Consider the following 14,128-nt stretch of genomic DNA (forward strand, 5'->3'; position numbering starts at 1 on the left):
GAAGAACTGGCACACTTTCAGCTTCCAGGAATTGTGTACGCTCCTTGCGACATGGGGCTGTGCATTATCATGCTGAAAGATGAGGTGATGACAGTGGATGAATGGCACGACAATGGGCCTCAGGATCTGGTCATGGTATCTCTGTGCATTCAAAATGCCATTGTGTTCGTTGTCTGTAGCTTATGCCTGCCCATACCATAACCTCACCGCCACCATGGGGCACTCTGTTCACAACATTGACATCAGAAAACCACTCACCCACAGTACACAATGCCATCTATCTTGTACAGTTGAAACCAGAATTAATCTGAAGAGCATACTTTTCCAGCGTGCCAGTGGCCATCGAAGGTGAGCATTTGCTCACAAGTCGTTCACGACGCCGAATTGCAGTCGGGTCAAGACACCGGTGAGGACGATGAGCTCGCAGATGAGCTTCCCTGAGATGATTTCTGACAGTTGTGCAGAAATTCTTCAGTTATGCAAACACACAGTTTCATCAGCTGTCCGGGTGGCTGGTCTCGAACCATCCCAGGTGAAGAAGCCAGCTGTGGAGGTCCTGGGCTGGCATGGTTCCACGTGGTCTTGGGGTGTGAGGCCAGTTGGACATACTGCCAAATTCTCAAAATGACGTTGGAGGCAGCTTATGGTAGAGAAATTAACAATCAATTCTCTGGCAACAACTATGGTGGACATTCCTGCTGTCAGCATGCCAGTTGCATGCTCCCTCAAAACTTGAAACATCTTTGGCATTGTGGCCTTTTTTATTGTTCCCAGTACATGGTGCACCTGTGTAAAGATCATGCTGTTTAATCAGTTTCTTGATATGCCACACTTGTCAGGTGGATGGATTATTTTGGCAAAGGAGAAATGCTCACTAACTGGGATGTAAACACATTTTTGCACAACGTTTCAGAGAAGTAAGCTTTGGTGCGTATGGAGCATTTCTGGGATATTTTATTTCAGCTCACGAAACATGGGACCAACACTTTACGTGTTGCATTTATATTTTTGTTCAGTTTTGTACAAATACAATTGGGGACAGTAAACAAGTTGACAAGATAGACTTTTATTAGTCATGTTTTGATAATAAGAAGTTTGGTGGGAACTGGATTGGGTGGAAACTGGGTTGCCCTGCATGTTTAACTACCATCAGGAAACATATTTTGTCTGGCCAAAGCATGTACAAAACAGAGGGTGTGGTAAACTAGTGCTCCCACTACAAGTTCAGTGGCATGATCTTGCCTCACTGCATTTTGTGTGCAGAAGTAAGAATTGTATAATCTTACTAAAATGGGAGTGTTGCTCTCTGTGGACCTGCTCTGCAGAGCAGAAATGTGGGTGAAATTGGAGGAGCAGGAGTGGAGGGGAAGTCAGTGAAGAGAAAGAAGAGGCAGACAATGCTAGTGTTAACAAATCATGTTCTGTCAAGTTTAAAAATTTTTTTAATCTTGTGTCTATGTATTTGACAATTAGATTTGTCCCCAAAGTGAAATTGGCCATAGAGCTTTCCACTCTTGACAGACGTGTGCAACTCGAATTTCAGGAGGAAATTTGATATGTAAAACATATCACCTTTGACTCACTCCTATTTTGGAGTGCATCTTAGTCCACTTATCATACATGATGTACAAATATCAGTGGGAAAACACAGGTTGTAGGCTAGGCCATGCAAAACGAACACGCCCCTTGTGAGTAAAGCCATTGTAGCTGACGTAAATAAACATCTGAATAGAAATAAGCCTACTTGCATGTCTACTCCGCCCTCCAACTATAAAATACAGCCTACTCTAGATAGTATTTCATTAAGCACGATAACATTTCAACGGGTAGGCCTACAGATCCAAATGCACATAAAACGTGGATGAAATGATGAATCTGGGGTATAAAATCATGTTCTTTTTATCAATTGCCATACATCCCTCAGGTAAGATTATTATATTCGTAAACATAACATTGCACAGACCACTGTAACACCGACAATGTAATTTGTAGAATTTTTCCATATTCATCGGATTAATGCAGTGATTCAAATTGCCACTGTTGCTGAGTACTACAAAGCAGGATCAATGAGTTAACCAGCTAGATTTCCTAAATATGTTGAAATAACTTAGTATTTTGGGGGGGAAAGATAAGCTTGGAATGGACATGGTGTAATTGTCTCAACAACAAAAAACACATTGAAGATTATTTCTTAATGAACCAGAAAGTCAATAGTTATTTCTGTTTTTTTTTTTTTTTATCAACGTTGGCTAACTCTTGATTGATTCTGCTTTACCTCTCTGGTGTGGGTCATTTGTTTGTAAACAGCTGAGGTTCCATCGACATGTGGTACGCCGCCGTCCTTTCCACACATGGAAGTCAGGGACAAATACCTGAGACAGAAAAACATATTCAGCAAAGGAGATAAAGTCCTCTACAGATGTGCTGAGGGCTACACTCAGTACAGTGGCATTCGGTCTATCATGTGTGAAGCTGGAAAATGGACAAGGTTATCCATGAAGTGTGAAAGTAAGTAATAGGCTACAGCTAAGCATTTAGCTCAGTATATTGTTGTTGTGCATAACACTGGTTCAATGGATGTCATGTCATCATATCATTATGGTTATGATAAGTGTCTCTGTCTGAGTCTGATGTGATGCGTGGGATGAGATTGTTGTGGCAAGGAGCTATCATTTGACACTACTCTGGTGGTTGCAAAGAGAGAGAATTTGGGAAGTTGAATGTATATTCTCTTCAGTCGTTGAGGGCTGCAGTGTCGCCGTCTTAACACTTCTCTGTATGAGTCTTTATGTTGAGTTTGGCACATCCACCCTGGATTCGTTCCCTGACTGCTCTGCTGTTTTCTAATGTGTCCTCTCCTTAGAGAAAATGTGTGGATCTGCTGGGGAGTTGTTCAATGGACACTATGATTACACGGGGGCTTCGTTCAGGGACAAGGCATATGCAGTGTGCAATGAGGGGTAAGTAACCAACTGGACAAAAACTGACTCAATCAATGTGTTTTCCACATCATTTAACCCAAAAAATCTATGTGATGACATTGAATCAACGTGGAAAACTGATTGGATTTGCAAAAAGTCATCAAAAAGTCATCACCTAAATTTTAAACTAAATGACAGTGAATTATTATTATTTTTCTCGTTGACTTCACATTAGTTAAACTCAACCAAATAAAAATGAAATGGGCCTGTAGCCTGAGATTTGTTGTTATCCTCTCTGTGATATTGGAACAGGTTTACACTGAAGGGGATGGAATACAGAATGTGTAAGGAGTCTGGCTGGAGTGGAGAGATTCCCACTTGTGAAGGTGTGCAACATTAAATGACCAATCTTACAGTAATATGCAGCAATAAGATCTATCCCTTTCTAAGTAGGATACATAACACACCTCCTAATCAATGTAGTAGGCCCTGCTGTATGAAATACCAGACTGGCATGACCCTGTACTTGTCTAAGAGATTGTGGGCACGACACACCAAGATACTCCTGTTGAGACTTGACGATGTTGGCCTTGGACATTCAGTCCGTAGTTGTCCCATCATCACAAAGGCATGATAATATCACATAAACAAACGTTTCTTTAGACTACTACAGCATGGCTAATGTCCTATCTACTGTACTGCAACGCTTTTTACCAAAGCATGAGCTCATTGTCTCCATGGAGGCATCTCCAAAATGAGCCACATTAACAATTATGTCATTATTGATGCAATAATGAATGAAACAAAACCACTAACATTTTAAATGTCCTCATTCTAGAGGGAGGTGAACCACAAGTGGTTCCAGCAGAAGTGACCTGCCCTGCTCCTTCTGTGGCCAACGGTGTGAAGCTGAGTGAGGCTGACTCAGTGTACAGGGTCGGAGACTCGGTGACCTTCACCTGCTCTGAGGGTTTCCTCCTGACTGGAGCCCAGCAGCTTACCTGTGGACCAGATGGGCAGTGGCAGCCCCAGCTCCCACTCTGTCAGGCCTCTGATATAACTCAAAGCTCCAAGCCTGATGGTAAACATAACAACATCCAAGATCTGTCTCTTTGATCATTGAAATATTATGATCCACGTTATGATGCATTGGTATTATACTAGATGTACTTTCTATCTATTGTCAAAATGGTCCATCTCCCTTTCCTTTAGGCAGATGTAGAGTGCCACCGTACCTCCCCAACGCACACCTTTCTGACCGCTACATAACACAGACAGACTTTGGTCCTGGTGAACGGGTCCGTTACAGATGTGCCTTGGGATACGTGAGAGCAAGAGGCACTTACTATAGTACCTGTGTCAGTGGGAAGTGGACGCCAGTAACTCTGAGATGTGAACGTAAGAACGCATAAGGAGAAGTATTAATGATGTTCAGAATATATTAAATGTACATGCACAGTATGTAGTACATAAAGAACATTCAACAAAATGCAGCTGCCCGTCTCATTGGCAGCGTGTTCAGGAGGTTGCACTTCTCTTATTTAACCATTAGGTGGCAGCAGATCCATAGCTAGTCTATATTATATCACTCTGGGGGAGTGAAGGTTTGTGTATTTTGTTCTTTCCCAAAAAATTATTGTTTCTTGTCCAAAGGCAAATCATGTGGATCTGCTGGAGAAATCTCTTATGGTGATTTCATTTATACTGGTGTAAAGTTTGGGGATACAGCTACAGGGGTTTGTAATGAGGGGTAAGTATTCTGTTAGTATGTCTATTTTCTCTCGAGGCTACCTAACCCTCATAATTGTTACAGTGTATAAATAAAATTATGCATTGCCAGATTAAATCACTTTTGGTGCCCATTTTTTAACCAGGTATCAACTGGTTGGACGGGGTGTAAGAAATTGCATGACTGATGGCTGGGATGGGCGTGTTCCCGTGTGTGAAGGTAGGCTGTCACATACATTTTCTAGATAGGCTACTGGGCGATTTCCCACCAGCGGGAGCGGGAAATATTTTTGGTATCTCAGATTGTCCTGCCAATTCTCACATAGCAACTTCATTGGGAGGAAGAATGTTTAACATGTTTTTTACTTTTGTATCACAAAGTAATTTTGAGAAAATCACGATGACATTTTAGGCCCTTTATAGAGCTATACATGCCTCCTGTGAGACCCTATGATCCGTGAACTGTACATGATACAGACATCTTGGTGTCATTATACTCCTTATAGTCTGCTCTAAAATATGGAGTACTTCTACATTCTGAAATACACATTCTCACATTCATTTATTCAACATTGAAAATATTAATATCTCAAAACTACTCTTTTTGATTTTGTTCATTTTAAGACATATTGTTTGTAACAATATGTACTGTACAAGTATATACATACAATTTCCAGAGTGGGCTCTCTGCTAATTCTGAAGGTATTATACATTTTATGAGCACCATCAACACAGTGAATGGGAAATTCTCTCTGCTGGTGACTTGCTGAATGTGCAATCCTAAAGGAGGGCTGTGATTGGTTAATAACCTATAATATCAATTTCTATGTATAAAATGGGTCATGTCATTAAAAGTACCAGAGAGACCATTCTAGAAATGTGACATGTTTGAAGAGTATATTGTTACAAACAATATGTCTACAAATAAGCAAAATGTTGAATAAATGAATGTGAGAATGTGTATTTCAGAATGTAGAAATACTCCATATTTTAGAGCAGACTATAAGGAGTATAATGACACCAAGATGTCTGTATCATGTACGGTTCACAGATCATAGGGTCTCACAGGAGGCATGTATAGCTCTATAAAGGGCCTAAAATGTCCACTTTCATTATGATTTTCTCAAAAATGGTTTGTGATACAAATGGAAAAAGCTTTTCAAGCATCCTTCCTCCCAATGAAGTTTCTATGTGAGATTTGCCAGAACAGTCTGAGATGCCAAAAATATTTTCTGCTCTCGCTGGCGTGGAACCGAATCGCCCTATTGCACCACACGGTATCACACCCGGGTCATAGGTAAATTGCTTTAGGTATCATTGTTTTAGTTTATAGCATCCCTGAACTTCCAATACTGTCACCATAATATTTTCAAAATTGTTGTAATGTAATCATGTAAATGTGTGTCTTTCAGCTGTGCAGTGTGCTGAACTTCCTACGGTGGTAAATGGAGAGACAAATGGCTATTTGGAACCACCTTACTTTTACAGCACTGTGATTGGCTATCGATGTCGCGTAGGGAAACTGATTGGCGCGAAAGAGATCTACTGTACCAAAGATGGGACATGGAGTGATCCACCTCCAGAGTGCAAAGGTTCCAAATCCTTTTCAAGTATATAGCTTCTCCAGCTGCACTATTTTGCAATGTTTTTTTAGCAAACTAGGAACATCCCTTAGGTGTTGAGAACTTGTCCCCGAGAGTAATGTTAGGGAACAAACCACTCATCCCCTTTAAAAACAATAGAATGAAAACATATGTTGTCATTTATATGCTCAATGGACAAGAGGAGCAAGAATGTCTCTTAAGTTTGGTGACTCTGACATTTGTCTGTGATAGGGGAATGGTGATGGATGGACCAGGCACCATCACATGTGGCCTGGAAGGGAAATGGACTCCTGCCCTTCCCACATGTAAATGTGAGTAATTCTGAATGTTCTAATCCCTGACAATATAACACTTTGTAGGCTTGGCTGATACATAACTGGAGTGCATTGTATAAAATTGTATTTAAAAAAAATCTTGTTTTACAGAACAGAAGAAATGAAAGTCAGATACAATTGATCATTATCCTGAATGGCACCAAGTCAACAACTTTACCATAATAACTTTTACCATAATAATTCAACTCAATCCACTTTATCTAGTGGTGTAAAGTACTTAAGTAAAAATACTTTAAAGTTCTCCGTAAGTCGTTTTTGGGGTATCTGTACTTTACTATTTATATTTTTGATAACTTTTACTTCACTACATTCCTAAAGAAAATTATGTACTTTTTTACTTCATACATTTTCCCTGACACTCAAAAGTACTAACTACATTTAGAATTCTTAGCAGGACAGGAAAATGGTCTGATTCACAACCTTTTCACTAAACACATGCTTTGTTTGTAAATGGTGTCTGAGTGTTGGAGTGTGTCCCTGGCTATCAATAAATTAAAAAAAGAAAAAAAGAAAATGGGGCCGTCTGCTTTGCTTAATATAAGGAATTTGAAATGATTTATACTTGTACTTTTATATATTTTAGCAATTATATGTACTTTTAATACTTAAGTATATTTAAAACCAAATACTTTTAGACTTTTACTCAAGTAGTATTTTACTGGGTGACTTTCACTTTTACTTTAGTCATTTTCTATGAAGGTATCTGTACTTTTACTCAAGTGTGACAATTGGGTACTTTTTCCACCACTGATTTTACCTTAGGGCATTTCCATGTAAAAGGACCAATGAGTACAAAGTTCATAGGAGCATGTCAAATGAAACCTAAGAGTCTATTATTATTGTTTGCATTGTGACATATGGTGTCTGAGTGTTGGAGTGTGTCTTCCCTGTGGCTCAGTTGGTAGAGCATGAGGGTTGTGGGTTCGTTTCCAACGGGGGGCCAGTACAAAAAAATGCATGAAATGTATGCATTCACTACTGTAAGTCGCTCTGGATAAGAGCGTCTGCTAAATGACTATAATGTATAAAAATGTAACATATATACAGCCATTTTCCATGTTAAAAATGTGGAATAAGCAAAGGCTTTGATTTCTGGTCAAATATATGGTAAAAAAAAAAAAAAGAAGAAACCCGCACACTGCTCGTGATAGTATCACTGCTCTTTAATGAGCTTTACGTATCAGACCCAAGGCCTTCGTCAGAGCTCCTGACAGTATCACTGCTCTTTAATGAGCTTTACGTATCAGACCCAAGGCCTTCGTCAGAGCTCCTGACAGTATCACTGCTCTTTAATGAGCTTTATGTATCAGACCCAAGGCCTTCGTCAGAGCTCGTGATAGTATCACTGCTCTTTAATGAGCTTTACGTATCAGACCCAAGGCCTTCGTCAGAGCTCCTGATAGTATCACTGCTCTTTAATGAGCTTTACGTATCAGACCCAAGGCCTTCGTCAGAGCTCCTGATAGTATCACTGCTCTTTAATGAGCTTTACGTATCAGACCCAAGGCCTTCGTCAGAGCTCCTGATAGTATCACTGCTCTTTAATGAGCTTTACGTATCAGACCCAAGGCCTTCGTCAGAGCTCCTGATAGTATCACTGCTCTTTAATGAGCTTTACGTATCAGACCCAAGGCCTTCGTCAGAGCTCCTGATAGTATCACTGCTCTTTAATCAGCTTTACGTATCAGACCCAAGGCCTTCGTCAGAGCTCCTGATAGTATCACTGCTCTTTAATGAGCTTTACGTATCAGACCCAAGGCCTTCGTCAGAGCTCCTGATAGTATCACTGCTCTTTAATCAGCTTTACGTATCAGACCCAAGGCCTTCGTCAGAGCTCGTGATAGTATCACTGCTCTTTAATGAGCTTTACGTATCAGACCCAAGGCCTTCGTCAGAGCTCCTGATAGTATCACTGCTCTTTAATGAGCTTTACGTATCAGACCCAAGGCCTTCGTCAGAGCTCCTGATAGTATCACTGCTCTTTAATGAGCTTTACGTATCAGACCCAAGGCCTTCGTCAGAGCTCCTGATAGTATCACTGCTCTTTAATGAGCTTTACGTATCAGACCCAAGGCCTTCGTCAGAGCTCCTGATAGTATCACTGCTCTTTAATGAGCTTTACGTATCAGACCCAAGGCCTTCGTCAGAGCTCCTGATAGTATCACTGCTCTTTAATGAGCTTTACGTATCAGACCCAAGGCCTTCGTCAGAGCTCCTGATAGTATCACTGCTCTTTAATGAGCTTTACGTATCAGACCCAAGGCCTTCGTCAGAGCTCCTGATAGTATCACTGCTCTTGAGCTTTACATATCAGACCCAAAGCCTTCGTCAGAGCTCCTGATAGTATCACTGCTCTTTAATGAGCTTTACGTATCAGACCCAAGGCCTTCGTCAGAGCTCCTGATAGTATCACTGCTCTTTAATGAGCTTTACGTATCAGACCCAAGGCCTTCGTCAGAGCTCCTGATAGTATCACTGCTCTTTAATGAGCTTTACGTATCAGACCCAAGGCCTTCGTCAGAGCTCCTGACAGTATCACTGCTCTTTAATGAGCTTTACGTATCAGACCCAAGGCCTTCGTCAGAGCTCCTGATAGTATCACTGCTCTTTAATGAGCTTTACGTATCAGACCCAAGGCCTTCGTCAGAGCTCCTGACAGTATCACTGCTCTTTAATGAGCTTTACGTATCAGACCCAAGGCCTTCGTCAGAGCTCCTGACAGTATCACTGCTCTTTAATGAGCTTTACGTATCAGACCCAAGGCCTTCGTCAGAGCTCCTGACAGTATCACTGCTCTTTAATGAGCTTTACGTATCAGACCCAAGGCCTTCGTCAGAGCTCCTGACAGTATCACTGCTCTTTAATGAGCTTTACGTATCAGACCCAAGGCCTTCGTCAGAGCTCCTGACAGTATCACTGCTCTTTAATGAGCTTTACGTATCAGACCCAAGGCCTTCGTCAGAGCTCCTGACAGTATCACTGCTCTTTAATGAGCTTTACGTATCAGACCCAAGGCCTTCGTCAGAGCTCCTGACAGTATCACTGCTCTTTAATGAGCTTTACATATCAGACCCAAGGCCTTCGTCAGAGCTCCTGACAGTATCACTTCTCTTTAATGAGCTTTACGTATCAGACCCAAGGCCTTCGTCAGAGCTCCTGACAGTATCACTGCTCTTTAATGAGCTTTACGTATCAGACCCAAGGCCTTCGTCAGAGCTCCTGACAGTATCACTGCTCTTTAATGAGCTTTACGTATCAGACCCAAGGCCTTCGTCAGAGCTCCTGACAGTATCACTGCTCTTTAATGAGCTTTACGTATCAGACCCAAGGCCTTCGTCAGAGCTCCTGACAGTATCACTGCTCTTTAATGAGCTTTACGTATCAGACCCAAGGCCTTCGTCAGAGCTCCTGACAGTATCACTGCTCTTTAATGAGCTTTACGTATCAGACCCAAGGCCTTCGTCAGAGCTCCTGACAGTATCACTGCTCTTTAATGAGCTTTACGTATCAGACCCAAGGCCTTCGTCAGAGCTCCTGACAGTATCACTGCTCTTTAATGAGCTTTACGTATCAGACCCAAGGCCTTCGTCAGAGCTCCTGACAGTATCACTGCTCTTTAATGAGCTTTACGTATCAGACCCAAGGCCTTCGTCAGAGCTCCTGACAGTATCACTGCTCTTTAATGAGCTTTACGTACCAGACCCAAGGCCTTCGTCAGAGCTCCTGACAGTATCACTGCTCTTTAATAAGCTTTACGTATCAGACCCAAGGCCTTCGTCAGAGCCTGACAGTATCACTGCTCTTTAATAAGCTTTACGTATCAGACTCAAGGCCTTCGTCAGAGCTTTTGTGAGTTTAAAAAATAATTTGCATCCTTATGTAGACAGCTCCATCCACATCCGTTTTCTAAGAAGAGGCTACTCTCCACAATGTGACAATGAAACTCTTGATTTGGCATTGGGGAAAACACGAGATGAACTGCCACAAAAAGGACCCACTAGAGCTAAAGAACAGTCTGTAATGTTCACCAGCACATATACTTTGAACTCGCGCAAAGTGGGAGATGCTGTCAAGAAACACTGGCATGTTTTATCATTGGACCCAGCTTTGCCAGCTGAATTTAAGAATCTACCACTTATTGTATATAGGAGAGGTCGCAATTTACGCGATAAATTGGTCCATGCCAACAGCCAGATTTAAAAGAAAATGAGCCAGGCTATTTTACGCCCTCTTCCGACTGGTAGCTATAAATGCAGAGGTTGCTCACAGTGTAACAACATGATGAAGTGTGAATATATCTGCCACCCACATACAGGAAAACGGTTCCAAATGAATGACATTATTACGTGCTCTACCACCCATGTTATCTATATGATTAAATGTCCATGTGGGCTGTGTTATGTAGGTAAAACCTCTCGTTCTCTCAAACAGAGAATTAGTGAACATACAAGTTCAATCAGGAGAAACGACAGGGATTATCCAATCGCAGTACATTTTAATGACCAAAAACATGACATTTCTACCTTTTAGATTTTGTGGCGTAGAGAAAGTCAAGATATCAGACAGGGAAGGAGATATTAATAATACTCTGAGAAAAAGAGAATGTTTTTGGATTTTCACCCTCCAGACATTCTTTCCTAAAGGTCTTAATGATGAAATGCCTATGTATGTGATGTTGTAAATGTGAACATGAATTTTCTATTTTATTTTATTTTATTTCACCTTTATTTAACCAGGTAGGCTAGTTGAGAACAAGTTCTCATTTACAACTGCGACCTGGCCAAGATAAAGCAAAGCAGTGCGACACAAACAACAACACAGAGTTACACATGGAATAAACAAGCGTACAGTCAATAACACAATAGAAAAAAAGAAAGTCAATATACAGTGTGTGCAAATGACGTGAGGAGGTCGGCAATAAATAGGCCATAGTAGCGGAATGATTACGATTTAGCAGATTAACACTGGAGTGATAAATGAGCAGATGACGATGTGCAAGTAGAGATACTGGTTTGCAAAAGAGCAGAAAAGTAAATAAAAATAATATGGGGATGAGGTAGGTAGATAGGGTGGGCTATTTACAGATGGACTATGTACAGCTGCAGCGATCGGTTAGCTGCTCAGATAGCTGATGTTTAAAGTTAGTGAGGAAAATATAAATCTCCAGCTTCAGAGATTTTTGCAATTCGTTTCAGTCACTGGCAGCAGAGAACTGGAATGAAAGGCGGCCAAAGGGGGTGTTGGCTTTGGGGATTACCAGTGAGATATACCTGCTGGAGCGTGTGCTACGGATGGGTGTTGTTATCGTGACCAGTGAGCTGAGATAAGGCGGAGCTTTACCTAGCATAGACTTATAGATGACCTGGAGCCAGTGGGTCTGGCGATGAATATGTAGCGAGGGCCAGCCGACTAGATCATACAGGTCGCAGTGGTGGGTGCTATAAGGGGCTTTGGTAACAAAACGGATGGCACTGTGATAGACTGCATCCAGTTTGCTGAGTAGAGTATTGGAAGCTATTTTGTAGATGAAATCGCCGAAGTCGAGGATCGGTAGGATAGTCAGTTTTACTAGGGTAAGTTTGGCGACGTGAGTGAAGGAGGCATTGTTTGCGAAATAGGAAGCCGATTCTAGATTTGATTTTGGATTGGAGATGTTTAATATGAGTCTGGAAGGAGAGTTTACAGTCTAACCAGACACCTAGGTATTTGTAGTTGTCCACATATTCTAGGTCAGAACCGTCCAGAGTAGTGATGCTAGTCGGACTGGCGGGTGCGGGCAGCGAACGGTTCAAAAGCATGCATTTGGTTTAACTAGCGTTTAAGAGCAGTTGGAGGCCACGGAAGGAGTGTTGTATGGCATTGAAGCTCGTTTGGAGGTTAGTTAACACATGAATGAATGCCCTCATTTCAAATGACTCTGACGTTTTTCTTGCGTTGTACCCAATGATTTATGGAAACTTGCTTGGTGGTTCGATGGCCTCATTGTAGTTTTACGGACGTGTTTAATACGTTTTATGTACACTATTAGAATATTTATAAAATTCACATTGTTATATTTGGTAACACTTACTTATTTTCCCTCGACTCCAAACCCATTCGAAGCATGGTACGAATGTGGGTGGAGCTAGGTCTAAATAAGGGTGCAAAAAACTAATTTTACTCACAAAAGCTCTGACGAAGGCCTTGAGTCAGATACGTAAAGCTCATTAAAGAGCAGTGATACTGTCACGAAGCAGTGTGCGGGTTTCTTCTTTTTTCTCATCTTATTCAACTGTTTCCATGAACCTGCAACAAAGATAGCTCAGATGTGCGAGTGCCTTTTGAATTTTGGTCCAATATATGGAAAAGGGGTCTTAGACAACATCTACCAGAAAAAGTCTTAAAAGTTATTTGAAATACATCAAACACATGAATATTGAACTAAAGACCCCTGCCAACTAATATAAACACATATTTAGTTTTGGGGAAATGATTTAGTTTAAGAAAGTTTAAGAAACATTGCCTTGTGACTAAAAACCCACATATCTTTAATATATTTTCTAATTTCTCTCCCTCATGAGGAGGGAGGATAATAAAAGTTAAAAGAAGTAACAAGTAAAGGTAAACTTACCAATTAGTTATAGTGTTTTAAAATATGTTTTATTGCCACATACACAGGATAAGTGCAATGAAATGGGTTGTTTTACAGGGTCAGCCATAGTATCGGGATGACCGTGGAGCAAATTAGGGGTAAGTCCTTTGCTCAAGGGCACATCGACAGATTTTACACCTTGTCGGCTTGGGTATTCAAACCAGCGACCTTTCAGTTACAGGCCAAATGCTCTAACCACTAGGCTACCTACCGCCTTTCAGGATACATCACCATGAAGAGAACAATATTCATATCCATAGTTATGCATTTCTGTAGCTGACATCCAATTATTTCTGCAGACATCTTTGAATCTTAATTCGGAGTAGATATTTAGATTTTGGAAAATGTGGTCACATAAAAAACTGAGGGAGATTTTGGCGTAATTCTGTATCCAAACTTTGCCTCTACACAGTTCTTCCAGTAAATGTGTTTCTGTGAAATTTGTTGTGTAAATTGTTCAATGTACTCCTTGTGCATAGAGTTGTATGGTTTGTTAAACGTTTTCTGTCTTCTGCAAGGCGTGGTATAAAATATTGTATCAAACGATAACACACGTGAATTTGAAACTTTTTTTTCTTCTCCAATTGCTGCTTCAAGTTTGTATCTGTGGAATTTGGCTCATGTTCGCTGAGGTGGGGCAGCTTTGAGGTGCATGTTGCCTCAGGAAAGAATGAGTGAGAACGTGCCAAACTGACAGTACGCAGTCTGTCTCTGTACCAATGAGAGCCCAGCCTAAGGCACTTCCTCCCTTCACTGTTCAGGCCTAGAGCAGGAGGACCAGGTATAGGGGTAATCTGCGGTTGCTACATAATTGTTTTACTTATAAATTAATTATACCCATTGATTCTTGAAGAATATAACTTATAAATGCCTTATGAGCATACTTCAACTGTTGTATCCCATCATAAC

At 41.1% G+C, this 14,128-nt stretch overlaps 1 protein-coding gene across 1 annotated transcript; it reads left to right on the plus strand.

The window, feature by feature from the left end:
• Window positions 1-1,793: 1,793 nt before the first annotated feature.
• Window positions 1,794-7,089, plus strand: LOC106572353 (complement factor H). The gene is made up of 11 exons (XM_014146412.2): window positions 1,794-1,924; window positions 2,308-2,508; window positions 2,864-2,960; window positions 3,234-3,307; window positions 3,760-4,002; window positions 4,134-4,319; window positions 4,575-4,671; window positions 4,796-4,869; window positions 6,062-6,241; window positions 6,485-6,564; window positions 6,679-7,089. The coding sequence occupies exons 1-10, from the start codon at window positions 1,867-1,869 to the stop codon at window positions 6,493-6,495; spliced, it is 1,221 nt and encodes a 406-aa protein (XP_014001887.1). The 5' UTR covers window positions 1,794-1,866; the 3' UTR covers window positions 6,496-6,564; window positions 6,679-7,089.
• Window positions 7,090-14,128: the final 7,039 nt, after the last annotated feature.

This window comes from Salmo salar, chromosome ssa15, assembly GCF_905237065.1.
Source record: "Salmo salar chromosome ssa15, Ssal_v3.1, whole genome shotgun sequence".
Taxonomy (NCBI): Eukaryota; Metazoa; Chordata; class Actinopteri; order Salmoniformes; family Salmonidae; genus Salmo; species Salmo salar.

What these genes read in the sequence shown, in the direction of transcription:
- LOC106572353 (XM_014146412.2), top strand. Translation starts at nt 1,867, where the DNA reads ATGATGAATCTGGGGTATAAAATCATGTTCTTTTTATCAATTGCCATA. An exon ending in TATGCAGTGTGCAATGAGGG is followed by an intron (nt 2,961 to 3,233) that starts GTAAGTAACCAA and finishes ATATTGGAACAG; the next exon opens with GTTTACACTGAAGGGGATGG. An exon ending in ACAGGGGTTTGTAATGAGGG is followed by an intron (nt 4,672 to 4,795) that starts GTAAGTATTCTG and finishes TTTTTTAACCAG; the next exon opens with GTATCAACTGGTTGGACGGG.